Here is a 24,890-nt window from a genome sequence, read left to right as displayed (position 1 = left end):
CAAACGAATACTTTGCAAGATGATCCCAACAGTTTTTCTAGTGTAAAAGAAAATAAAAATTTTTACGTCTGACATAGGAAATACAGTGAGAGTTAAATTCGATTCCGTAATTCAAAATCTGTTTTTGACTGATTTTCTCTAAAACTACACAAGTATCAAACAAAGCAACTAATCGTAAAGCTATTTAACGTAGAAATAAAAATTGAAATCATTTTACTTTTTAGCTGCTTCAGGGATAGGAAGGAAAACATGGAAATTTCTCGACGTGTCGCGATACCAAAGCTTCCCGTATTGAGTTAAATTTTTTTGGAACAAGAATTAACGGCAACCGAGATACGATTAGGATACTGTTTTCACTTATGCTTATGTTTATTTATTAATTTTTTAGACGGAAGTCATCAAACTTGAAAATTTAATAAAAATATTCACAATGAGCATTCCTTCTTTCTGTCTCCCATACATACTAATTCATTCTCTCTTGCTCGGTTACATATTCTCTCATTCGGTTACATATTCTCTCGTCAACACTCTCTCTTTCTCTCGTTTACATTCACTCCCTATCAGATATTCGTCTCTGTTACCTGCATGACCTTAACGATAGTTGTGTCCAGAAAACACAACGCTTGAATGAATAATTAACTTCCGTAAAACATTTTGGTATCAATTTTGAAGTATATTTTAAAATGTATACATGTTTAAATATAATATTTAAACATACATATATACTTAGAAATATACTCCGTTTCAAATGTTATTCGAAAATTGTATCATTGTTTTCTGTGCGCAGCTATTTATGAGCTTATCTGCAGGTAGCGGCCATTATTTTTTTTATAACTATTAAATTCGTACCGATCGCCTTTCGGTACTTGGATGTGTTCATGTATACATATATTAAGAATGTTTGTGATTTGTATATGTATATTTGTCTTGTCATGTTGTGTAGCCATGTATTGCATGTTGTATGTGTAGTATGTATATGTACATTCAATTATTAATAATTATTATTAATAACAACAATAATTAATACGGATAGAAAATCATGTAAATGACTTAGTTTGCTGAACATTAATTCTTCAGTAGTACTCCATAAGTAGTGAAGTTGTTACAGTTCAATGTTCACGATTGTTCAACATGTTCGGTCAAGCGAGGCCTTTTTTTCTATTACCACGATTTGCTCGCTTTTCAAGAGAAGAAAAAGAAATCTCGTCATGAATGAGCTTTCAAAATCTTCCAATTCTAAAGTTAACGATTGTTGCTCGATCGGAGCTGCCGAGGACAATACACAAAACTGTAATCTTCACTATATATAGTTTCACTTGATTAAAGATTACGTTAACAGCGTCACTCCTCGCGGTTAGCAAACCAACGTCAGTATCATCAAATTGTTTTCGTCCTGATTATGCGGATTCAATCCAAGATAACGACCGTATCATCTTGGCGACCTGCTCTTTGGAGGTGAAACGGATTCACGGGAAGTGACATTCTGCGCCACGGTTTGCGTGCCGCTCTTCGTAACTCCACCGAGGCCATAGTTCTTCTAACTCTTCTGTAATTCAATAAATCGATAGAATTAATACACACAGCATACGTACATGTCACTGCCACATAGGGTCCGTTGTTCCAACCTCTTGGTAAATTAACTAATACTCAAATCATATGTACGTCTTTGTTTTTCCTTCAAGTTAAACACAGTCAGACATATAATTTAACTATTAGTTAGCTTACCAAGAAATCGGAAAAACCAGCCCATTATCGTAACTACTTGTAAAATATTACAAGTTAACAAATTTTTATACAAAAATTCAGAGATATGGCTTGGAGATATAGATAATGAAGAAATGAGAATAAATAAGTTAATGGTAATTAAAATGTATTCTTTTCTTTCTTTCACGTAATCTTACTTCTTTGAAATTATTTATATAATGTAACTGATAAATGTTACAATCAGACAGAGATTTATGACTACATTTTTCCACATTTATATCTTTTTATACTTCTTGATTGTTACTCAAGAATCATACTCGTCTTCAACAACTTATCTGACTTTTTATACTAACTTGATCTGTTCGGTGGCGCGGAAGTAAACATCATCGGGCGCGTCCATCCACGACATGACTTGCTTACGTGCGTTACTTCTGGACAGCGGTGGACCATGAGGCAGCATATGTGGATGAGAGGCCCTACCGTTAAGGGGCGGCGCAAGAGGAAGAACTGCAGGCGTGGGGTGTTCCAGCGTGTGCTTCGGATGTAGTTGTTGTGGATGATGAGCCCTTTTCGTGGGTGGTGCACCAGAAGGAAGTCCTGCATTCAGGGCGAGATCTAGAAAGACGAAGAATCGCGACAATGTTAAAGAATCCTTCAGTCAATATAAATAAATAGAGGCAAAAGAGTCAATACCGGTTGTTAGTGCTGCGTTTCTATATTTAAAACATTCGAAATATGTATAATATGTAGACCTTTCCGCCTGACGTCAGGCCTTCTTCAGTACGATAAGAAGAATTAATAAAGTCTGTAGAAAAACGCAGCAATATAAAACGAAATCGATTTTACAATGTGACCGAACTTAACACTAGATCGCATTAACGAAATTCTTTAAGTTCTTAAAAGTGCGGTAGATTGTTGAAAAATCAGCCAGTCGGACAAACCGGCCCATTATTGTAACTACTTGTAAAACATGACAAGTTAACAAAGTTTACGTAACATAAAAAAATGGTCCAAAATGTAAAATTAAGTAAAAAATAGTAGGTTTTATCTGAGAGTATTGTGTACTTTCTGTTGGTCTTCTGTGTGACAGAGTTAGTGGCCACAGACTGAACTTCAGTCATTCCTCAATCATTCTTCAGTCATTTTAACATAATCGTACTTGCAAGATATTTTCATGGCGTGTTAACGTCAAAATATGCTTTTCCAATTACTTAATACGATTATGAAAATCCCATTTGTCAGGTAATAATCGAATAATCGCTATGGGTTTAAAATCCTGTCTAATATTTCTACACAGAAAGATCATGTAAACTGATCTAAACAGATTCTTGTTTATTGGGATGCATATGAAATTCTCTATCTTTTCTATAGCTTATAATAATAATTTATACAGGGTGTCAGTGAATGTTTGGAACTTATTTTTTGTGTAGACAAAGTGGACCAAACTGACATGTAGTGCGACACAGCTATCTTTGAATTGGCCTTGGAGATTAAAAAATCCTTTCACATACTTGAAGTATATACAAAAATACATTGCAGGCTAGTCAATTTCAAACTAAAAACGAACAAAACTTATAAAATATCTCTTGGTGTTGCACGTAAAGCTGTCAGTTCAAAGAAACATTCGCTTGTATACAAATCATATAATCTATTTGCACAAATCGAAAGCAGCCTGCAATTCGGATTAGATCAAAGAATAATGTCGAATCAGTAAAACAGTAAGATTAAAAGTTTAATAAAAAAAGATTACTGAAAAACTTTATTTTATATAAAAACATATATCTTTACACCCAAAGTGTAGCTACAAAATGACAAACTATAGGTGTCAGACCTTGCAATAGATAGCGCTCCAATGTGTTAGACAAGGATAGATCTCATGAAAATCTCTGTTCTCATCTCTTTTATGTTGTGTGTGTATAATTATGTTTCCAACACATCTACGTCCTGGGATGAATAACAATATAGGACATAAAATTACCGACGAATTCGAAGTTTAGCTGTCAGTCCAGGATGCCTTAACGAGTTATTAATTATAAAAAAATCGCCGTCTTAGCCCCGGCCTATCGTCCACTGTAAGCGCGCGGCGAGTTGTTAATTATGTAGCTGTTGCAGTTTTTAATAAACAACTCTTGCGAGTCTAGCAACGTTCCAGCGCAGGCTGGCCGCATCTCGCCGCGCGCTTGTACTGGGAAGGAGGCTGGGCTAAGACGGCGACTTTTTACAATTAATAACTCGTTAACTATTGCAAAAATTACAAAATGGTAGAAGACTTTTCGGCTCAGTTTGTTTCACTCTATCTACAAAAAAAAGTCCCAAACATTCACTGACACTTTGTATAAACAAAAAGGGTACTTTGTATCTTGGGTGTTTCCTATTCAAGTATTGATTATTGTTACCATTAAAATTATACGTGTAAAATTATCGTTCTATTGTAATGAAACACAAGTTATTTTAAACTCATTGAGCGTGGTAATAAAACTTACTATCGGAACCATTGATTTCATCAAATGGTCTTGTGCGTTTCAGGATATTCTGCGGAGTCGACATGACAGGCTGCGGCTGGGGTGGCGTCAACGTAAGCCTGTCCACTTCAGGCTTGTTTGGTACCCTCTCATACAAAAGACTGCCGTCTAAAATATTAATGCTTCGTGTTATCAGATAACATGTATAGCACGCATATGTATGCACAGGTAATTAACTTAGCTGAATCATTTCTATCAGTGAAAGAAATATTTTATAGTATAAAGTCAACGGAGTACACGATACTATTTTTTTTCACTGAATCGCTTGCGAGAGCCAATAAGGATGCAGAGTTTCAGATCAGGTGACCTAAGGGCAAATTCTGATTGGCTCTCGCAAGCAATCCAGTAGGAAAAATAGTATCGTGTGCCGTCGGCTTATTTTCTTTCTGCTTCGTATAAAATTATTTCGAAGATGGAATACTGATGGAAAATACATCTCAGTATATACACACCATATATTATACCAGTCACGTTACGTCATAGTATATATATATAAATATATAAGGAGTCAACTGAAATAATCAAGAATGTTGGATAAATAAAGCCAACGGCACTTCAGCTTTGAGTCACCTGATCGAAAACTCTGCATCCTGATTGGCTCTTGTAAGCAATCCAGTAGGAAAAATAGTATCGTGTGCCGTTGGTTTAACATAACGTATATTTGAGTTATAAGTCAATAATACTGATTGTAAGTAATATAAAAAGCTGTCTCTTCTCAACAGTCTTATAAAATACACACTTCATTTCTTTATTATTGGAAAACTTGTCAAGACTACTGTCTCAAATGGTCTTATGTATCTTACCTGATTTCTTGCCTAATTTTTTTATATTGTATGAAGGAAATTGTCACATACGCCACTCATGCGTAAATCTGATCATGACCAATGTGTTGAAGTATTTTGAAATGTTTTTTTTTGTATATATCTTTTATTTAAGAATTCTCAACGTATCATATCACACCTCATCTATAATTGTTTTTTAATATTAAAATTTGTATCACTCAATGTGAGCTAAACATTTTGCATTTTTTAAATTTCAGGGTGTCCAGCAAACTCAATGAAGAAAATTCCCTGAATTTTGCAGGTTTCCCAGGAGCCGAAATAAATTTTTCCCTGACCGTTTAGTATAACTTTTGTCGAGATGCATAATCTGCGAACTGTATTCAAGTAAATGTTAAATGACGAAGTCCTTGAAATATTTTTCTCGGGAAACAAAAGTCCCGAATTTAAAAAGGTAAAAATTTTAATTAAAGCAATTATATCATCTATGTATAATACATTGTGTAATAGGAACGAACATATAATACATACGAATCATTTGTGATACCGTACGTAATCATATATGATGCTTTCGTTTTGCTTAACTGCATTTTGTTTGCAACTTGTTAGATAGTAACTTGTTTAAATAGTACTGTTTAGTAATTCATCTTTTTTTTTATAGTTTTGTCTCGGTTGAAAACATTGAAATAAAATAACAAGACGATGAAAATATAAATTACCGACCACGCTTATAAATTAATGTTTAGCAAAATAGAAAATTAGTGTACAGAGAGAGCCAAAGAAAAGTTTATTTTCTAAAAACTTTAAATTATTCAGAAAAAATGTGAAACGATGTAAAAAAATCCAGATAAATCGTAAACTTTCCTGACAATTCCCGGTTTTCCAGATTTCCCTGACCACTGGACACCCTGAATTTCTAAAGTAAACCTTTTCAATTAACTTTGGAGATTAAAACATTTTTGTTATCACTTGTAATTTCAGCTTGTTGTAATTAATTCTTCAGATAACTAATATTTTTACTGTAAACTCTACTAATAATTCTAACATGGATTATTCCATTTGTTAGTAAAAATATTCGTGCTCTTTGAAATAATATACATATCCTACACACCTTGGAATACCATTTCACTATGTAAGGTAATCAAATACTTCAATTTACTTCGACTGAAGTATTTGTGATTTCTATTGTAATTCAATCACAAACAGTATTTACGTAAGTAGAGAGTGACTATAAATAATTATTTTTAAAAAATTACTAATTCTCAAACTTATTAATTTAACACTTAAATTAATTATGCTGATAAAAAACATAGAAAAATTTAAGAAATTACAATTAATTTAGTTTGTGTTCCATGTTATGGAAGGTGTTCCAAAGTACACAGAGATACACCGAACAGTATCTCAAAACAGATTTTACATTTATTTAAAATTGTAGTTCTCTCTTTTTATTTAAATAAATTTAATTAAAAATTTTGTACATTTATATATAGGTGCTCGTAAGTCTTTTTCCTAAAGATTTTTTATGCAAATTTCAGTAGCGAAAAATAAAAACTTAAAAACTGTCATAGGTACATCATCTTCTCTATATGAAGTAAAAGCATGCTATATACCCGGTGCCTTTGGCGGACGTGGAAATGAGACTCGGTCGGGCTGCTTGCGTTGCGCTGGAGAAGTTAGCGTCAGCCAGTCCCAGTCGCCGGGCTGCCGTGGTGCTGGATGATTGCCTAAACGCGAAGCGATGTCGATCACTTGGGGACGCGACCGAAGCCGTACGGGGCGTGCAAGGATACGCAGCTCCGTAGACGTCTTGGATGCCAGCTGGGCGCATAGATGCCGCAACGGCGCGGCATTCACCGGCTGATGGGGTGCTCGTGCGGCGTGACGTGTGCGCAACTGCGTGGCGCACAAACGTCGCGCTGCACGCGCCAGCAAGGAGGTGCGTAGATAGAACGCGGACCGGGTCTTCATGATCGGCCGTGGCGATCCACCACCGCCGCCGCCACTTCCGGCGGCGCCACGCAGATCTACTCCGTGCGCGCTCGCGTAGTGACGGCTCAAATGAGCTTTCAGTTTAAACTCCTTCCCGCAGGAGGGAATGCTGCATCGATGCGGCCTGTGCGCGCCGCCCATCCCCTTGCTCTCTTCATCCGACCCGGCACCGGCGCGTTTCCTCTCGAGATCGACGTCGTCTAGACGTGAGGGCGACTGTTTTGTAGTAAAAAAGAGAAAGCGGCATGAGATATAAAAATTTGCCATTACCACGGCACAATCCTGTATCATTAGACTGATCTTATACATACCTTGAGTCCTCCATACTTCTTCCAGTATATCCAGCATGCGTGGCAAAGCCGGTAATTCATGTGCGATGGTCCCCAAGCGTACCAGTGTGGACTTTGGGTGGCTTGACAACCCTCGCATGGCTTCCCACCGACTCCGACCATAAGTATTCCGGAATTGTCACCTACCATACTACCGTTACTATTACCATTCAAAACACTGGTCGGCTTTCCGTTGCTATTGCTGTTACTATTGCTCAATGGAACAATACTGGCGGTCGAAGGAGCAGTTGTCGACATAGGAGTCTTGTTTGGATAATTTGGTATATAAACTTGCTTCAGTTTACTCTCCGCTTCTACAGCCTTTACTCTTTTCTGCTGGACATAGCGATCCGTCGTTTTCCACATGTAATAGTACTCTATGACATTCTTGAGCGATTTCCACGGTAACTGGAAGATATCAGGAAGGCACGTAATCAATCTCGGTCGTTCTCACTCATTCACTTGTGTTGTCATACGCTTACAAAATCTGCTCGTATATCGGCAAAATCCTTCCCGTATTTCTCGAGCGCCTCTTCGAACAGATTCGCCTCGGATGCGCTCCACTCTTCCATTTCGTCTCGGCACAATATGGGGCCGGTGCTAGGTACTAGAGATGCTATGGCATTCGCTAAGTCATAGCTATGCAGATGCACTGTGTTCATCGCGTGAAACTGCAATGCAATTGACAAAATTTAATGAAACAAATAATAATAATACCCTATATAAGAACATTCATTTATCTATTTTTATATTTATATTCTGTCCGCAGAACATGCGCCAAACATTTCTTACAAGAGTGATATCTCTAGATGCAGCAGCTGCGGACATGTGCAAGGAGGGCTGCTTAATGGAGGACGAACAGTCTAAGGCTCTCGCGAAGGTGCCTACTGATCTACTAACGACGAGGAATTGATCAATCTGACGATCCGTCAAATTATGTCTCGGAGTCCAAATCAAAGTCTCCAAGTCTTGTAACCTGCGAGTATCCGCTTCTTTCTCTGCGTGCGTCAATACCGCCGGTATATCTGTTGCTTGATATCTGTTACCTACTCTAATTTCGCCTACAACGTAACAAGTATTAATTTCGTCAAGCCTCCATTTATTTCGAGAAAAAAGTGCACCACAATATCGTACCTTTGTCAGCAAGCAAAGTACGCTGAGCAGGATCAAATACTAAGCAGTAAAAAAATGAATCATCCCTGTTTATATAGTTTGTCGCGGATTCGGTTTCATTCAATAACGTAACGCAGCATTTGCCCCTAATATGCGTGGCTGGCAGCGTCTCCACTTGTCGTGATAAAAACAGTTCTCTGTGTTTCATTTGGTGACGTTGCTTAGAACTCAATTCCGTTACTCCTCCAGGGATACCTTCTTCCATCCCTATACACGATGAAAAAAAAAGTAAACGAAATAATATTCGTGTCACGTTATCGTGAGATAGAAAGAATATCGTCTTGTATGAATCAATATAAGTTTTCGAATTACGGTAAAAAAAAAGAATGTATTATCAACGATGAAAAAGTTAAAAAAGCTGAATAATCATATACTGTACAAAATAACACATTTAACTCTCCAAGCAAGTAATTTAAAAATAATTTAAAACCACTGAATCGTTTTATTTTTTATTAATATGTACATCGATTGAAAGTAGTCTTATCATTATAAGGAAGAGAACATTTTCTAAAGAACATGCAGAAGAAGTATGCAATAACGGTAAGTAAGGCCTGTTGGATCGAGGATAAATATAAAAGCTAAATACGCGAGGAAACGGCATGCGTAAATTCTCATATTTGAACATCCACACATGAAGCTATTTCCATTTTTATCGCTCGCGCTTTTAACTAATTGTCTTAGTAATTTTTGTAATGCAATTCGATATCGATTTGGCATCGAGTGAAAGTTAATTTACGCGACGTCTTGCAGCTTTCGGTTAACCCGAGACTAACGTGTCCTGAGTACACTATTATCTTTTTAATTAATCTCTTTATACTCGTCTCATCTATTTCGCAGGAAGTTAAAGTAATGAAGTATACATGAAATGCGGGGATAATACGGCAGAATCAATGAAAACTCGAGCACGGTACTGAACCAAAAAGAGAGACATCAGCAAGAGCGGGCAACATAAAGGCAAACGTAGAAAAATTGCAAGGCAAAAACAATAATCTGCAACGGAAAATTAACTGCCGATAAAAAAAAGTTACGTCGTTTAGAGAAGCCTCAGATTACTAAAGTGTCATCAGATGCGGCGGGATTCTTCTTTCTACGTGTATGTGAATGATAGGTAAAGGTGTGTCGTGTCGACAGGTGGACTCTAGCTGACTAACGGGAAGCTCGAGAATATTTTAAGTTGGTGAACGGATAAGATCGAGACGCTGGAAAATGTGATGCTTAAGACGCGAGAGAATCTACTGTTCTAAATATCAAATGTTATAAAGTGAAATAAATACGGAATAGGTATTTGTGTGGAATGAGTGCGAATGAATTTGTACGGGCACTTTTATGTTAAAAGCCACCGAAGCCCTTGTCGTTTAACTAGAAAGAAAGGAGCCTGGTCATGCCCAATTTACTATATCTTCGGCCTTACAGTGAAATGTCTGAATTCGTGACATACACCAAGATTACAAAGAATTGTTTATAAATCCCGCCGCTAATCAGTAGCCTTGTATCGTCATTGGCTTCTATGTAAGACTAATGAGATAATCAAAAGATGCAAGTATGCCGCTTACCGACGAATCTATCTCGCACTATCAAACGCTTTATGGGCGAAAATACTTATCGGTTTCAGTTTTACCAACAACGCGCCAAGATGACGAGGCTTTTTGCAATCCAATATACAACTTATGTTCCCGGGCCTTAAATAATTATTTATTTCAACTCAAATCGATCTCTTTTAGGACTACAAATAAGAACGTGCTACCAGTGTGAGGTGCTAAGAAATGCTTAAACTAAAAAAAAAACTGATCATTTAACATTCAAGCACGACAGAAATACAATAATATCACATTGTACTACTCGACCAAAGAGGCATGAGAATAAAATTTTTCTACACAATTAAACGTATGCATTTGATACAGACGTGTATAGAATTATGAGAGACATGTACATTCCTTAGAATTGCTACTCTTGCAATCGCTATTTCGCAAAGTTCGATTAGATTCGTCGATAACGGTCGACTACTCTCACTCACCGTGGGGCTCTTGGGCCTCCGATAATGGGGCCTTCAGCCAGCCCCCTTTACCGCCCCCTTTGATCATCACTTTGGGCCCGATACCATCTTTATTAGTCATTTCCTTAGCAGTGTCGGGATTCTCGAGTTTCTGATTCTGTGTACTCGCAGGGGATTCTGACCTCTGCTGCTCCGCGCTTGCCACTGGAATTTTCATTACAAGAAACCCACTCTACTAATTCTCGTCTTTCCAATCTTGTACACAATAGACGCAGGAAGATACGTACGGGCGTGCTAAGCGCGACGCCGTCTCACGCGGAGCGCCCTTGCCGTGCCTAAAGGGCCCTACGCGAGTCATCCACCTTCCTTACGCTTTTCCTATCCTATCGATTTCGCGCGCGCCACCACCGACACACGCCGCTCGTCCAGCTCATCAAGCGCAAATCGTGATTGCACAATTGCGTTACGTGCGATCCGCGATCCTGATTATCTCGACCAATTCCGTCCGCGTTTCTATTTACAATTCATAGCTCCACGTCGTATTTTCATTCGCGCGACGTACGAGATCAATACCTCCGCCACGTTGACCGTTCCTCCGCGGGCGCGTGGATCAAAATACCGCCTCCGGCGTCGAATCCTCATTTCGAGGGTGTACAACGCGACCAAGTACCCAAGACTACCGCTAATTACCGCCGAGTACCGCGTATCGGTGCTCCCGAGCGTTCGCTTTCGGACCAAGAGGTGAGCGGAATCGTCCGCGCGCGCGGTTCTTCTCTCTCTCTCTTTTTTGCACCCCGCGATCGACCGGCGGCGAACCGCGGGGCGCGGAACGAGATAAAAATTCATTACAGCCGGCCTGCCGGCCGGACTCTCGCCGTCGCCTAATTAGCCGCGGATCCGTCCGACGCGCCTCCGTACGCGAGTGCTCCGCCGGCCGGCACGCGGCGTGAGCACGGGCCCGCGACCGATTTCTCTCCGCAAAACCCTTTTCCTTCGTACTCCCCCTCGGCCCTTCCGTTCGCCGCTTGCAGTTACACGCGGACACACCCGGGTGCGATAGCGTGTGTATCGACTTCCGCGAAAGACAAAGGAGAAACGTATTTTCTTTTTTTTTTAACACGAAAATTCGAGGTACCTCGGAGGAGCAAGAGAAAGAGAGGAGAGGAGAGGGGGAGAAAGAGAGAGAGGGGGGGGGAGAGAATGCGAGAGAATACGACGAAAAGGGGAGAGAACCCAATTCGGAGCAAATACCGCCGGACGAACGCGTATACATGGACGACGAGGCCGTTACATATATATATATACTATATACATACACATACTCAGAACACAGACAAAGAGAGAGAGAGAGAGAGAAAGAGAGAAATGTATACATATACATGGGGCGCGAAAGAAGAGGAGGAGAAGAGGAAGAGAAGGAGAGGAAGAAGGGGGGGGGGGCGAGTCTGGCGTGGCGAGGGGGACGAACGTACGGGGGAGAGTGGTAGCAAATGCTTAAAACGAAGATGGCTAGTGGGGCCCACCATTTTCGCCCGGGCACACACGTACACACGTGTCGGTGTGTGCGTCGGTGTGAGGGAATACACGTAACATATACCCAAGCAACCCCTGCGTCAGCCATCCATTTAGTTGAGGGTGGTGGGTGGACCGGGTGGGGGCAGGGGGGGAAAAAGGGGGGGGGGGAGGGGGGCCGGGGGGTGGTGGAGGAAGGGGGGGGATGGGGTGGGGGAAAGGGGGGGCCGAGCGGGGGCACCAGCGTCCCCCCTTCGGCCACCCCCATCCTCCCCCCCCCCAGGCAGATCGATACAACCCCCGTCTCCCACAACCCGCCCAACCACCCCCACAACTTTACTTATTATACATTCCCACCCCAAATCCCCGCGTCTCATTATCTTTGTCATTGCGAAGGAAAAATCGAGAAAGCCCCGGGATAACGCGCGACTCTCTACGCGGCCGGCGACCGAGGACTGAATTGCGTGCGTGCGTGCGTGCGTGCGTGCGTGCGTGCGCGTTCGTTACGTGTGTACACGCGTGTCTCCTGGGAACGGGGATTTCTTTTTTTTTTAATCGGTCTTTGGAGAACGTATTAATATCGGATGAGCGTAAGCGGATCGTTTCGCGCCGGAGATCAGCCGCGCGCCGAAGCGTTCGCGCCTCGGAGATTTTCCCTGTCTCCGGGGCTGCAGTCGAAGGAATTTGGGAAGGAATGCGAGAGGACAATTTTTCGGGACTGAAATATCCTCAAAGGGGGGGGACTCGCCACAATAACTTCTACAAATCGAACAAAGGTTTCTCCCTCGCCCCGCTTAAAGCCGTTTTACACGGCGCCGGCGGCGACGCTTCGACTCGGATCTCGAGCAGATTCTTCTTCCCGCTCCGCGGTAGCCACGGCTACACACGGCACGGCATGCACACACAGCTGCACGCGGTGTCGCACGCGCAAACCCCCCCCCCCCCCCGCCTCACCCTAAACCCCCGGTATCTCTCGAAATTTCGTACCGCCTGCATTTCGCGAGAGAGAGGTGTCTCTCGTCAATAATGATTGCCAAAGCGGAGAAAATCGATACCGCCTGGAAATTGCGGGCGGGATCTTCCACGCTGGGAGATGAAACCGTGCCCGCGGATGAATTTTCCTCACCTATGAACGGTTATCGATCTGCCGTACGAGCCGGCGAGCGCTAAAACCAACTTGTCCTTCCCGTACTTTATGGTAATTCGGCGTCTCGCCCGGTGTCGTCGCGTTTTGCACGTTCGGAAACCGCGAATTTCGCCGGGCGGCCGCGCGCCGCGCCGCGCCGCGCCGGGGGAGCCGAGGGACACGCGAGCCCCGACGGGTGTAGACGCGCGCGCGAGAGAGCGAGATCTCGCTCCCTCTTTTTTTTTCCCCCGTGTCGCACCAACGGAAGCAGGCATACTCTCGTGCGTTGTTAGTAATACGTTAGTATACAAATTCGAAACCCTGTTGCAAAACGGCTCATCGAGACAGATCTTCTCGGGAGGAAGCGTGTTTAGATTACGTCCAGAAAAGGGTTCAAGTATTAATTTTCCTCGTACGTGGAGACGTGCGTGAAGCGAGAACGTAGAGAGAAGAAGTCGGGGGCAATTCCGTACTAACTCGTGAGACTCTCCGACACATGGTCTTCCCACACCATTTGCAAATATTTACGATAACACTAGGTAGCCTCTTGGTTTTTTTTTCTTGCGCGCGCGCGAGGACGTGTGCTACTTACATTGGTGTTTGTCCGCCAGCATAACCAAGGTGGGCGGTAAATCCCTCCGCCTGAAGAAGCACATCACTTTTGCTTCCACATTGCCGCTCGCGGTCTGCAACAGGAAACGGGGGGGAGAGGTTTAGCGAATTTCGCGCCGGGTCCGCCGCCAGGTGTGCGCGCATGTATCTGCATTATTAACAGGACTTAAATATATTTCGATACGTGAGTACAGACGAATATAAATAGCCGGTCGATCCTCATTATAATTTCTCGCTAAAATGCTAAGGCGCCGCCACCACCGCCGCCGCCGCTGCCGCCGCCGCCGCCGCGTCGGCTCCGCTCTTAATGTCTTACCTTATTTAATTCTTCTATCCTCCTGATCTGATACGGCGATGAGTTGGTGGTCTCAAAATACACGTAATCTAAAAACAAACCAGCAATCGATATTAACGATCTCGTGAAAAAAATTGTTTTATACGTAAAAAAAAAGGTAAAAAAAGCTACAAAATTGTCAAGGGACCCCGGCGGTCTCGCTGGCACGAGGATCTCGAGGATTCTAAGGAATCTAATTTAAAAAAAAAGGAGGGGGGAGGCGGAAATTAGAGTGCAAAGATCTCTCTACACCCGGGAAAATTTCGTGGGGACAAAAACGGAGGTGGAGATTTCGGTCGGACGTCGCTGCCGTCGCCGCCACCGGCGATACAAAACCGAAGGGAGAGAGAAAGAGAGAAAGTGAGAGAAAGAAGAGCAAAGGACGAGGATCGAGGGGAAAGAGAAAACGGTCTCTCGTCGCACTGAGAGAGAAGGAGAGAGAGGGAGAGAGAGAGAGAGAGACACAGAGAGAACGCGTGGCACCTCGTGCACGACGGCATCGATACAACGAATAGCGGCGATTCCGGGCGGTAATCGCCAAGGATCCAATTTTGATCCGCGAGATTTGTCGCGCAAGAAATTAGCGTGACCTGAACGTGAGAGAGCGAGAGGACGGTTGCGCGGGTGAGGAAGGTGGCGAACGAAGGGCAGGGAGGGAAACACGGGATAGGGAAGAGACGGAGAAAGAGAGCGCGCGCGAGAGAGAGAGAGAGAGAAAGAGAGAGAGAGGAGGAAGAATGGAGGAGTCGGATGGGCGAGGAGAGGGGGAGGAAAAGCCGGAGCGTAGGTATAGGACGTTACGGAAGGGGGGAGAGCGTGAAGGGGGGCCGAGGGGTGGCGGAGAGTACGAGGGAGATCCAGATGAAGAGTGGAAAGAAGAGAGGGCGCGCGGGGAGCGGGGGCGAGCGGTAAAAGCGGGAGGGGAAGGGGGAAGAACGCGCCGCGCGCGGAGGGTATAGGGGACGCCATTGCGATGCCATTTGCAAACATTAATTTCTCGGAGTTAATTAAAGCCGCTCTCTCTCTCTCTCTCTCTTTCTCTGTCTCGTTCGTTCCCCCTTTCTCTCTCTCTCTCCCTGTTTCTCTTTTCATCTCCACTTCTCGAATTCGCGAAACCGACGACGATCGACACCGTTATCGCCGTCGCCGACAACGACGTCCCCACGTCGGGGTAACGCGGTCCGCGGAATGCATGCGGTTATACTTTACCTCCCACCCGGTACATGTTGGCCGTCATGTCGTCCGCGTCCTGCGTGGTCCCGAGAGCGAAATTGGCGTTCTCGTGGTTGCTGTGGCCCTCGTGGTATTCGGCCGGCATCGGCATCAAGACTCGGGTCGTCCTCCGCAACGTGTGTTACAATCCCGCGGTCGCTGCCGCCGATCGCGGGCACTCGCACTCTCCCCCCTCTCTCTCTCTCTCTCCCTCAGTCTAATTACCACCGTGTCTCTCTCTCTCTCTCTCTCTGTCTCACTAGTCCTCTAGTAGTTGCCTCCCGCGCGCGTACTCTCGCTCCGTCTCCTTCCTTCTCTCACCTGGACAGTCAACACCTCGCGGCGTAACGCTCCATCGTGTTTATTTGCCCATCGCCGATCCGCTACTAGGTATTAAACTTTCGTCCCCGTCTGCCTCGCTGCCTGTGCGTCCTCTGTCCGTCTGTCTCTGTTCTCCCGGGGGAGGAGAGGGAGGAGGGGGGAGCGGGGGTTTCGCTCTTTCTATTGCCCTATCTCCGTCCTTCTCCGTCTCTCCCTTTTTCGCCTCGTCTCTTTCTCTCCTTTCCTTTCCTCCCTCCCTCTCTCCGCCTGCGGGGGTTCGCACGGTCGCTACCTGTGTCTTCTCTGTGTCCGTCTCCTTCTCCCTCTATCTCTCTCTCTCTCTCACTCTCTCTTTCTCGGGACCGGAGTTTTACGTTGCGTGCTTTACCTTCGAACTGTTATTCACAACACTCGGATATAACGTTCCGCTGTTCCGTTCGGCTCGTTCCGTTTTCAACGACACGCTACCCGACGAGCGAGCGAGCGAGCGAACGAACGAGCGTGCGTGCGTGAACGCGTCAACGAGCGTACACGAGCGTGCGTGGCGTGCGTGTATGCGTGGACGCGGCACACGCAGCACGCACAGCACCGGAGGGCGGGAAAATGTCCCGCGCGTACAGTCAGCGATTTGCGCGCGGCCGTCGCCGCCGGACCGCCCCGCGCCTCGTGCGTCCCGTGCGAGGACGGCTAACAGCGTCGGCGACGAGCACCATCGAGGCCCGCCATTTTCGTGTCGGCGAGCGCGAGCCGCTCAACGCGGGCCGAAGGCTGCGCCGGAGGCGCCCCGCCACCCCCGACTCGTCCTCGTCCGTCCCGTGCGAAGGCACCGACGCGCACCTCTCCTTCCGGCCAGAAAATCCGTCCGGCCGCCGGGAAACCACTCACCCGTTTCACACTATCGAGAGCGGCGTCCACCGTCGCGCCGCCGCCGCCACCGCCGCCGCCGCCGCCACCACCGCGTCGTGTACACGTCCCTCGAGCTGACTCGCGATCTCAACCGCTCCGTTCGCGAGCGCCTGTGCGAGTCGCGAAAAGCCAACGCACTCCCCGGCCGAGTAACGGAGAAATAACCGATGGTAACCGATGGCGAACGCGGGTGTCGCGCGCCAGCGCCTCTACCGGCACTCGCCGGGAGGGAATCCCGCGCCAAGCGGAATCGTCTAGGGACTCCGTCGCCAGGCCTGGATCCCCGAGCGGCGATTGGTCCGCCATTTCCCTTCGATTCGCGCCACTCTTCAAACCCCCCGGTCGATTATTCTTGGCCCCGCGAGGAACAATATGTTTTCTAAACAGGCCAACGTTTGTTGTACAAATATTTAGGAGTGACTGGCAGTTACGCGAAACAATAACGAAATGGTAAAATATAAGTAATAAGTAATAAGTAAAATATAAAAGTAATAAGATCAGTCGCGCGGAACGTTCAATCGCGCTCCTCGCAGTCGGAACACGTTCAGGATAGCGACGAAAAATTCACAGAACACGATAGCACTCGCGAAGGATCAAACCTAATAAAGCTTGCCAGTCGAAGATTTTATCAGGATTTAATTCTTATAATAATAAAACGGACTTTAAACTTTGATTAAATTTCATATTCAATTAAACCAGTTGTTACCCACGAGACGCTGCGGGACACGTTCCATTCGATGGTCCAGTGGCCACGCTATGTTTAAAATCAAAGGCGGCGACTTTGAGCATCGCCGAGTTGATCTCGATTGCACTATTGGAGATATGATTTGATATTAGAGGAAAGTCGCCTACTATGAAACAGCGGGGTTTCTACCAAATCAATCGCTGTCTGTTGGTTCCACCACGAATTTATTGCCCTCGAAGTGAGACCTGCTCAGTGGAAAATTCATTGTTAGATTGCGTAATCGCCGCGAAAGAAGATTGCGATTGACTTTGAACGCTGAAAACCTGCCGTCTCGTGTTAGAAGCTTATCTCAGAATAGGAGAATTTCCTCTATTGCTACAGAAGGTAAAAGACAGAGCGAGTGGGTCAATTGTTGAAACTCTCTAGCAATTATTGCGATCACAATGGGCAAGAGACGTAGGTAACAATGTAAATACCCGGGGAAAACGGCCTAATCAAAGTGATGTCAAAATGCCATCAAATTGATGAGGGATGAATAGTCAAAATGATGGCAAAATGATAATAATTTGACTGCAACACGTCCCGTGCCTTGATGGTGATTCAGACTGTCATTTTGATGTTCGTTTGATGTCGAAAGTAAACAATTACTCTCTACAGGAATCACTGCAATACACTAGAACAAAATGACAATTGAAGAAACAACTTCTATCGAAACATCGAGTGGCGCAACAATTATCGGTGAAAGAGAAAATTGTAGGTTCCTGAAGCAGTGGAGAGCTCGTGGTAAATGAAATAATGTTTGTGCGTAGTATATGAAATATTTATATTTACGAAAATTAGTCTTTTTCTATACAATTGCTAATGCGCAGTCACATATTTCTCCATTTTGTCGGAATCGCCAAAGAGAATCGCGTACGCGTCGAACAATTAAAATTACTCACTTATCTTGTAGAACCTGTGCGAGCTTGCCTTGCTTTCTCGGTGAAATGTTTCTCGATGCGCCTGACTAATAATAAATAGAACGAATAAATGTCGATTTGATGAAAATACACGTAACACAAAGATATATTTATTATATACACAATATATAGTGCCTCCTTTTATAATAATACACATCCGCAAGAACGTTCATAATTTAATTTCATGGAATTTCGTTAGTTATCTGTAAGGCACACCCCACGGTCGCGTTATCAAAGTAATTTTGTGTCCTCTCGTATTTTGCGTTATATATAATATCATATAAATAACTGTATACCATTGTGGATATATTCTATTAGAGTCTAAATTTTTATTATGCATTTCTATCTTTAAGAATAATTAATACGCTAGCGATATAGAGGCAATAATCTGTTCTGTACATAATCCTATGTCTTTCTTATCGACTCCTTTAAGATAATGTACCATTTTTTTTCCATTAATGATAATAATGACAGTAACGTTATAAGAATACCGGGGAAAAATGCGTAAATGAGATGCGCAGGACGAGACCTGCGGGATGAAACCCTGCGCTTCTGCACACAGGTTTACGCGTGCGTTCACCCGCCCTCGTCGCGATACGTAAAATATGAGTAGCAATGTCGAAAGTAAAAAAAAAACCGTACGGATGACTCGCTCGACTGCCAATACATCCCCTCCGCCTCGACTACAATGTGGGTTTACGGTATCGTTTTAAATAATTGCAAAAAAAAACCGCGCACCGATTTTCCTTTTCTTTCGTTTTGCCCTTTCTACGCGGCTCTCCACTCGCAAATCGCGCACGATAAAAATACGTGTAACGTATACACACGCTTGCAGTTGCATTTCTTTTTATCCCTAACGTTTTTGTATATTACCACTCACGATTTTTTCCTTTTTTTTTCCTTTTGAATCTTGCGTGTAATATTAATATAAAATACCTATGCCGCCATTGACAAATTTATGCATTTGTATGTACAAGTATAGCTCTCCCAAAATCCAACTATCTGGCTTCATCGTATTTGTGTCTCTTTCTCTCTTTCTCTCTCTCTCTCTACTTACTAAGATACTATTGTTTTATGAATAAAAAAATACTAATATATATCGCATTGTCGTTGCACGGGCAGTGTTTGCGTAGTGTTTTGTCCACTCGTAAGGCACCAACTCTATTGGGATCCTGAGATTCAACCCGAATGCTTCGACAGATTCAGAGGCATATCTGCAAAGATAGAGGGACATTAGCACATCTTCGAACATTTGCCCCCCCCCCCCCCGAGGGGGAGGGGAGGAGGAGGGCACTTATTTATAATACACAAACGAGCATATACCTGAAGGAGGTGTGAGAGTTTGTTCCCTATAGTCTTTGTAATGTGGGGACGATGAGTGAGAATGCGGCGGTGCGTACAATTGCATAGGAGGCGAATAGTGGACGGGAGACGGATAATGGGGCGCCATCCATAGAGGCGCCGCCCTATACGGTCCAGGTGGCAACATCGGTATCGCGTAGAGCGGATGATGAACGGATGTATTGCTGGATCCGATGTAGGGATCGATTCGTACCCTCGGATAGGCGTTAGTCGTTGAGTATTTCACAGGCTGCCGGTCGTCCGGCTTCAGCAGTGTCCTCAAGAAACCCGGCTCGGGACTCGGCTTGTCCTCCCCCAGGATACTGGTTATACTGTACGACGACACTTGCTTCGAGGAGGGAGTCGGTGGCGCGCTCGTCGTGCAAACCTGCGGCTGCGGAGTGGCCCGTCTCTTGGACGCCTGATCCTCCAGCGAGACTCTCTCCAGCTCGCGCAGTATGCGTTTGCGAGGCGATACGACATTAGGATCCAGCAGGCGCGCCAGCTTGTCGATAATCTGAATCAGCCTGCCCGACGACGATGTACCGTTCAATTTCCGCGGCGCTCTCGTCGGATGAGCCGCCGTTGGCTCCAGGACCGAGGCCGCGGTCGTGGAGTCCAACGGGCGCCTGCGTTTCCTCGCTATCAGGCGTAGGTGCGCGTACAAGCGGGTCTTGGGGTCTCGGCGATAATAAAAATTGAATTCCGTGGTTATCCTGCGTCGGGGATGGGTCTGCTTCCAGCAGTGATCTCTCTGCCAAGGACTGGATTGGACCGACGAATTGTCGTCGGAAACTGAGAACAGAGTGCAATGCGTGTGGTTACCGTCTGAATCGAGTCTGAGAGAACAGCGATAAGAAGCAATCGAATGTTGGAAGTGTAATAAGCGCGCGCGAAAGAAAACGGCGAAAGACGACCTACCACTGAGGGAAGTAGAGCTCTCCTGTCGATTCGGGATGGTGCTAGCGGGCGGCCAGAAGGTTTTCTTTGGCACGGGAAACCACGTGGTCTTCTCACCGTCCCTGCGGTGGGACAGCTCCAGGATGAACTTGCCATCTTTGAAGAACTTCAAGCGGCCTCCGGGAGTTGGCAGCAGGCTGCCGTCGATGCGCTGCACCTCCGCGTGATGAGCCGGCTGGGGGCTCGAATTTTTACCGTTTGCCTTGGCGAGGGTCGGGTGCAGCGTAGGTGGATCACGCGAGCACATCTCTGTCGTGCCCCTCACGTGACCTGCGTGAGTGTGACATTCTGCTGACTTTTCGCGCATACTGACACTTTATCGGTATCCATTTTCCTCCGCTGGGCCGCTCATACTTGGACCTCTCGGCGTGCGGCGCAACGAGATCGCAGCTTGTTGACTTTCTCTCAAGAGAATCAGGCCCGAGCGCGCGAGACGTGGTTGCGGCGTGCGGCGGCCTCGGCTGCGGCGCGGAACATCCTCGTGCTCCAGAGAACCCCCTCTCTCTCTCTCCCCCGCCTCCCTATCATCCGACGGAGCGAGGACCTACGATTTACAAAAAGTCTGAGGCACGTGTGTCGCGGCGGACAGGCGGTCAGAGCTCACGCCACTCGGACGGGACGTCGGAGATCGTGGAGCACAGAAGTCATGACTCGCGGGCGATCATGATGGCTGACAGACACAGACACACACACACACACATACACACACACACACACACAGAGAGCGCCTGCTGGGCGCACGGGTCCGCGAACCGTGGCCGTTTATTCTCTGGCGAGGCACGCGGGAGGCAGGAACGCGTGACCGTTCTCCGGTCGCGGTGTCATCGCACCAGCGGAGTCACCAGCAGCGTCAAATACTGCAGACGGAGGGGCGACATATTTCATTCCCTTTTTTTTCTCTCTCTCCTCTCTTCCACTCGGGGGGAAAATCGCAACGTGCGCGTGAGGCGGCGACGGCGACGGCGGCGGCGGCGGCGGCGGCGGCGGCGGCGGCGGCGGCGGTGGCGATCGACGCCGGGTCACTCCGGGCGGGCCGACACCGCGTCGGGCGGCGCGATCGCTATCAGTCGCACCGCGGCGGCTCGCACTCGCGGGGCGCACGGAGAAATCCGGTGTGCATGAGTGTTGGCGGCCGCCAGACACCCACCCACCCACGCACGCACTACCGCCTTCCGCTTCTGCTGGCTACTCCGCCGCCGGAGCGCGGCGCATCGTCGTCCTGGCGAACGTCCCCCGCGGGCACGGGCGCCCCGAGCTCCCGCGGTCCGCCTGCCCGAGACCTCGCGCAGCCTGCGGGACGGTACGGCGACGGGCAGCAGCGGTCCACGGCGGTGGAAAACACCGCACGGCCGCGACACATGTGTTTCACTACACCCCGCGAGAGCAGTCCGCGCGTCCGTCGCCGGTCCACGGGTCCCCCGGAGTATCCACCGAGCCGAGCGAGTCGCACAACGCACCCAGCCGTCCGTTTTCGCTCGCGCGATCTCCTCTCTCGGCCCCCGTGCCTGTTCGCGGGTCGGGCGGGGAGGGGGGAGGGTAAAAGAGCGTAGACGTACTCCGATCGCCTCCTTGAGTCGACGGTGTCGACCCTTCTCGTCGACAACACTGGTGGCGACGATGGCGGTTCGCATTCCGCGCGTTCCTCCCGTCTCTGGCCCCCTACGCCCCCTTGCGCGCGCGCGCGCGATCTCTCTCTCTCGCGATTTTCGCGATCGCGACCCGCGGACGCCGTGACACCGCGGCGTTCTCCCTCGAGGATATTACAACTCGCCGCGAGCTCTTTTCTCTCCTCCCTCTCCCGCTCCTTTCCCTCCCACCCGCCTTGCCGAAATGCTGGCGTTTCGTCGCGTTTCTGTCAAATCGCGGCATGTTCCGCTCGTTCCGCCCGTCTCGACTCCCGCCTCGCGGCGCGGAATGGAAACGCGCGCGAAATTCGTATCGACGCGCCCGCGACTCGGCGCGCCCCTTCGCTTCCCTTTCCCTCCTTTCGTCCCCGTTCCTTCCCGGGTGCCGTCGATCCGCGTCGTAGTGAAACGAACCTCCTCGACGATATTACCGCGCTGGCCGTCGAGCGAGAAATGTCGGTCTCGTAGACAAGCTTGCAAATATCTGCTCTCTCGCCTCAACGTGCCGCCCGGACACAGCTTTTCTATTCTACGTCTATTCCAGATACAACTCCGTACACGCGGGCTTTGCCAAATTTCCAAATTAGTGGAGAGATGTTCGCCCCACCAGGTAAAACGTTTCCGGCGGACTTTGCCCTTCGATCGAAAATATTTATGTTCGCTAGTCTCGATCACGGGACAGACTTGATTTCCGTGTACCTCTCCGCTCGCGCGCCGCGTTCGGAATTATACGATTGCTTTCTTCTCGCGCGGGAAAGGCGTCAGAAGTATTTACATCAGAATACAAGAGACAATAATAATGAAGGCAAACAGACGTGGGCCTACGTGTTTGGCGAAAGTATCCGTGGAGGAAGACGTTGCAACGGCGATCAGTTTCATGCACTTTCTTCGAGAATCATCCTTCCTGCATTGTTCTGTAATTTTTCTACGTTAATTACTTTCTTGAATGCGTTAGCTCACAATGTCCATATGAAATTGTCTCTTCACATTCTTGACGAACGTGATGTACATACGCAACATGCTTTATACGTTACGGATGATAATTCACGAGGTATCCCTTTTGCTGATTCAAGATCGCGTCATCATTGCGAGTCTCATTTACAGTCGATGATTTCAGAAAAATCTTTAAGATACCGCAAGATTGAAACAAAGCACGAGGAAAGAAGAGACAGCAATAGGAAAAGATCGTTACATGGAAGCATGGGCGTATCCAGACTTTTGTCTACGGGGGGCAGCAGATTCACCCGTAGGTGAATTATGCAGCATAAATTAAATTACGTACTTGTAAAAAAAGATTTTTATTTACACAAAAATTAATTTTCCGGGGTCCTCGGCAAATCTATTAATTGTACTATTCGTAAAGGGATCCACCCGTGCTTTCAGCCAATTTCCAGTGGACGCTGCACAATTTTACTCTTGCTATTTCGTAATTTTTTTACTGTAAAACTACCGATATTTGATCAGTGCATAATGAAGTCGTAATTATTACATTATAGGCATAAACCTTAGCGATATATCGGGGATCCCATAGAGTCTAGGGGGACAGCTGCCCCCCTGCCCTCCTCTGGATACGCCCATGCATAGAGGAACAATCATATACGTGATAAGACAATCCTTGAGTTAAAAATCTTCATTCGTCAATCAGATTAAAAAATAGAGTAAAAGTATTCGCCGGTGCTTGATTCGCCGCGCATTAAAGATTAATGAGTAAATCTATTGACCATCGATGCGTCTCTGGAAGTATTTTTTCCGCGCAGCACCAGGCCTTGGCAGGGGGATTTGTGCACGTCCTCGGTCGGCTCGTCGTCGGCGGCTCTCACTTGCATGAGAAACATGCGTCGGCTTCTGCTGGACAGGTTGAGATACGAGCCGTGAAGCAGCAAGTAAGAGAAGACGACAATGTCGCCCTTCGCGGCAGACACGGGAACGGCTCTGGACAAAGGGTATTCCTCGGGATCGACGTAATGATACTGATCACCCTTTTCGTCGGTCAGCCCGTGGTCCATCAACGGTCCCAATTTATGACTGCCGGGATACACCGCCAAGCCACCATTTTCCGGCGTTGTGTCGTCCAAGTGTAGAAACACAGCCAGCATGGTGTGCTTCTTGTGGGGAAAATAATGATAGTCTTGATGCATCAGATACGGCGCCCCTTTCTCCGGCGGCTTTATGTGCGCCTTAGTGTGATGCAACAATATGTCCTTGGTGTCCATGATATCCTCGAGGGCGTCCAATAGATTCGGGTGCGTGATGGTCCGCGTGAAGACACCGCTGTGCATTTGCAGATTGTGAATAGATTTCACCTGATGGCATAAATGACAATTTGTCACACGAGTCTTTTAAAACGGACGCGAACTTTACAGAATACAGCATATCTGTATTGTATTCTTTTTTACACTTACGGTATAGTCGATATATCCAGCCACTTTTCTCATGTCTTCTCCGACCCAGCCTGCCTCCAGACCCGCCAGATTTTCGCGACGTTTCCTTTCGAACAATTCATTATAGGCGTCCGATATCTCGTTTATTTCCCTCGTAGAAAACACACTCGACAATTTGATGTAACCATTTTCCTGCCAGAATTGCTTCTGTTCTGACGTTAAAAATTTCAGAGGGCCCATTTTCAATCACGAAACTTGAATTCGCTCTCACTCGGCATCAGGAAATGCAATCTCGCGTCTGGCGTCAAGTATTGATATATGTATGCATTGCCCTCTACTCCAAAAGTGGTTCTTTAGTGGGGGATTATCTGTATCGCGCGATATAGATTCACGCATAATCGAGCTGTTTAAACAATCGCACGATTTT

The 24,890-nt window shown here is 46.3% G+C and overlaps 3 protein-coding genes across 4 annotated transcripts; all 3 read right to left on the bottom strand.

Annotated features, from left to right (window-relative positions):
- Positions 1-395: 395 nt before the first annotated feature.
- On the bottom strand, positions 396-15,792 carry LOC105569058 (metastasis-associated protein MTA3). 2 transcript variants are annotated; one of them, XM_012025204.1, is made up of 12 exons: positions 15,283-15,792; positions 14,056-14,123; positions 13,720-13,813; positions 10,511-10,693; positions 8,458-8,703; positions 8,116-8,384; positions 7,806-7,994; positions 7,306-7,731; positions 6,616-7,210; positions 4,188-4,334; positions 2,058-2,319; positions 396-1,546 (listed from the first exon to the last, which is right to left on the bottom strand). In XM_012025204.1, exons 1-12 carry the CDS (start codon positions 15,395-15,397, stop codon positions 1,408-1,410), a joined length of 2,733 nt encoding a protein of 910 aa, XP_011880594.1. In that variant the 5' UTR covers positions 15,398-15,792; the 3' UTR covers positions 396-1,407. The 2 variants fall into 2 exon arrangements, with proteins under 2 accessions (XP_011880594.1, XP_011880595.1); XM_012025205.1 differs by lacking the exon at positions 10,511-10,693 and having other exon boundaries at positions 15,283-15,791.
- Positions 15,793-17,999: 2,207 nt separating this feature from the next.
- Positions 18,000-21,308, bottom strand: LOC105569057. Its single transcript, XM_012025203.1, has 3 exons — positions 20,419-21,308; positions 19,480-20,292; positions 18,000-19,370 (listed from the first exon to the last, which is right to left on the bottom strand). The coding sequence occupies exons 1-3, from the start codon at positions 20,762-20,764 to the stop codon at positions 19,336-19,338; spliced, it is 1,194 nt and encodes a 397-aa protein (XP_011880593.1). The 5' UTR covers positions 20,765-21,308; the 3' UTR covers positions 18,000-19,335.
- Positions 21,309-23,696: 2,388 nt separating this feature from the next.
- On the bottom strand, positions 23,697-24,878 carry LOC105569056 (probable phytanoyl-CoA dioxygenase). The gene is made up of 2 exons (XM_012025202.1): positions 24,485-24,878; positions 23,697-24,385 (listed from the first exon to the last, which is right to left on the bottom strand). The coding sequence occupies exons 1-2, from the start codon at positions 24,701-24,703 to the stop codon at positions 23,783-23,785; spliced, it is 822 nt and encodes a 273-aa protein (XP_011880592.1). The 5' UTR covers positions 24,704-24,878; the 3' UTR covers positions 23,697-23,782.
- Between the last annotated feature and the right edge of the window lie 12 nt (positions 24,879-24,890).

The sequence above is a fragment of the Vollenhovia emeryi genome, unplaced genomic scaffold (assembly GCF_000949405.1).
Source record: "Vollenhovia emeryi isolate VEMERY1.0 unplaced genomic scaffold, V.emery_V1.0 DF939126.1, whole genome shotgun sequence".
Lineage (NCBI taxonomy): Eukaryota > Metazoa > Arthropoda > Insecta > Hymenoptera > Formicidae > Vollenhovia > Vollenhovia emeryi.
The sequence above is the reverse complement of the archived record's forward strand: the minus strand, read 5'-3'. Positions and strand labels throughout refer to the sequence as shown.

Excerpts from the sequence above, each read along its gene's own strand:
- LOC105569056 (XM_012025202.1), bottom strand. The coding sequence starts at position 24,703 with ATGGGCCCTCTGAAATTTTTAACGTCAGAACAGAAGCAATTCTGGCAG. Across the intron at positions 24,386-24,484 it reads CTGGATATATCGACTATACC|GTGAAATCTATTCACAATCT; the intron begins GTAAGTGTAAAA and ends TTATGCCATCAG.
- LOC105569058 (XM_012025204.1), bottom strand. The coding sequence starts at position 15,397 with ATGCCGATGCCGGCCGAATACCACGAGGGCCACAGCAACCACGAGAAC. Across the intron at positions 13,814-14,055 it reads GGATAGAAGAATTAAATAAG|ACCGCGAGCGGCAATGTGGA; the intron begins GTAAGACATTAA and ends TTCCTGTTGCAG. Across the intron at positions 7,732-7,805 it reads CCGATATACGAGCAGATTTT|TTACCGTGGAAATCGCTCAA; the intron begins GTAAGCGTATGA and ends GATATCTTCCAG.
- LOC105569057 (XM_012025203.1), bottom strand. The coding sequence starts at position 20,764 with ATGCGCGAAAAGTCAGCAGAATGTCACACTCACGCAGGTCACGTGAGG. Across the intron at positions 20,293-20,418 it reads GAGCTCTACTTCCCTCAGTG|TTTCCGACGACAATTCGTCG; the intron begins GTAGGTCGTCTT and ends CTCTGTTCTCAG. Across the intron at positions 19,371-19,479 it reads AACTCTCACACCTCCTTCAG|ATATGCCTCTGAATCTGTCG; the intron begins GTATATGCTCGT and ends CTATCTTTGCAG.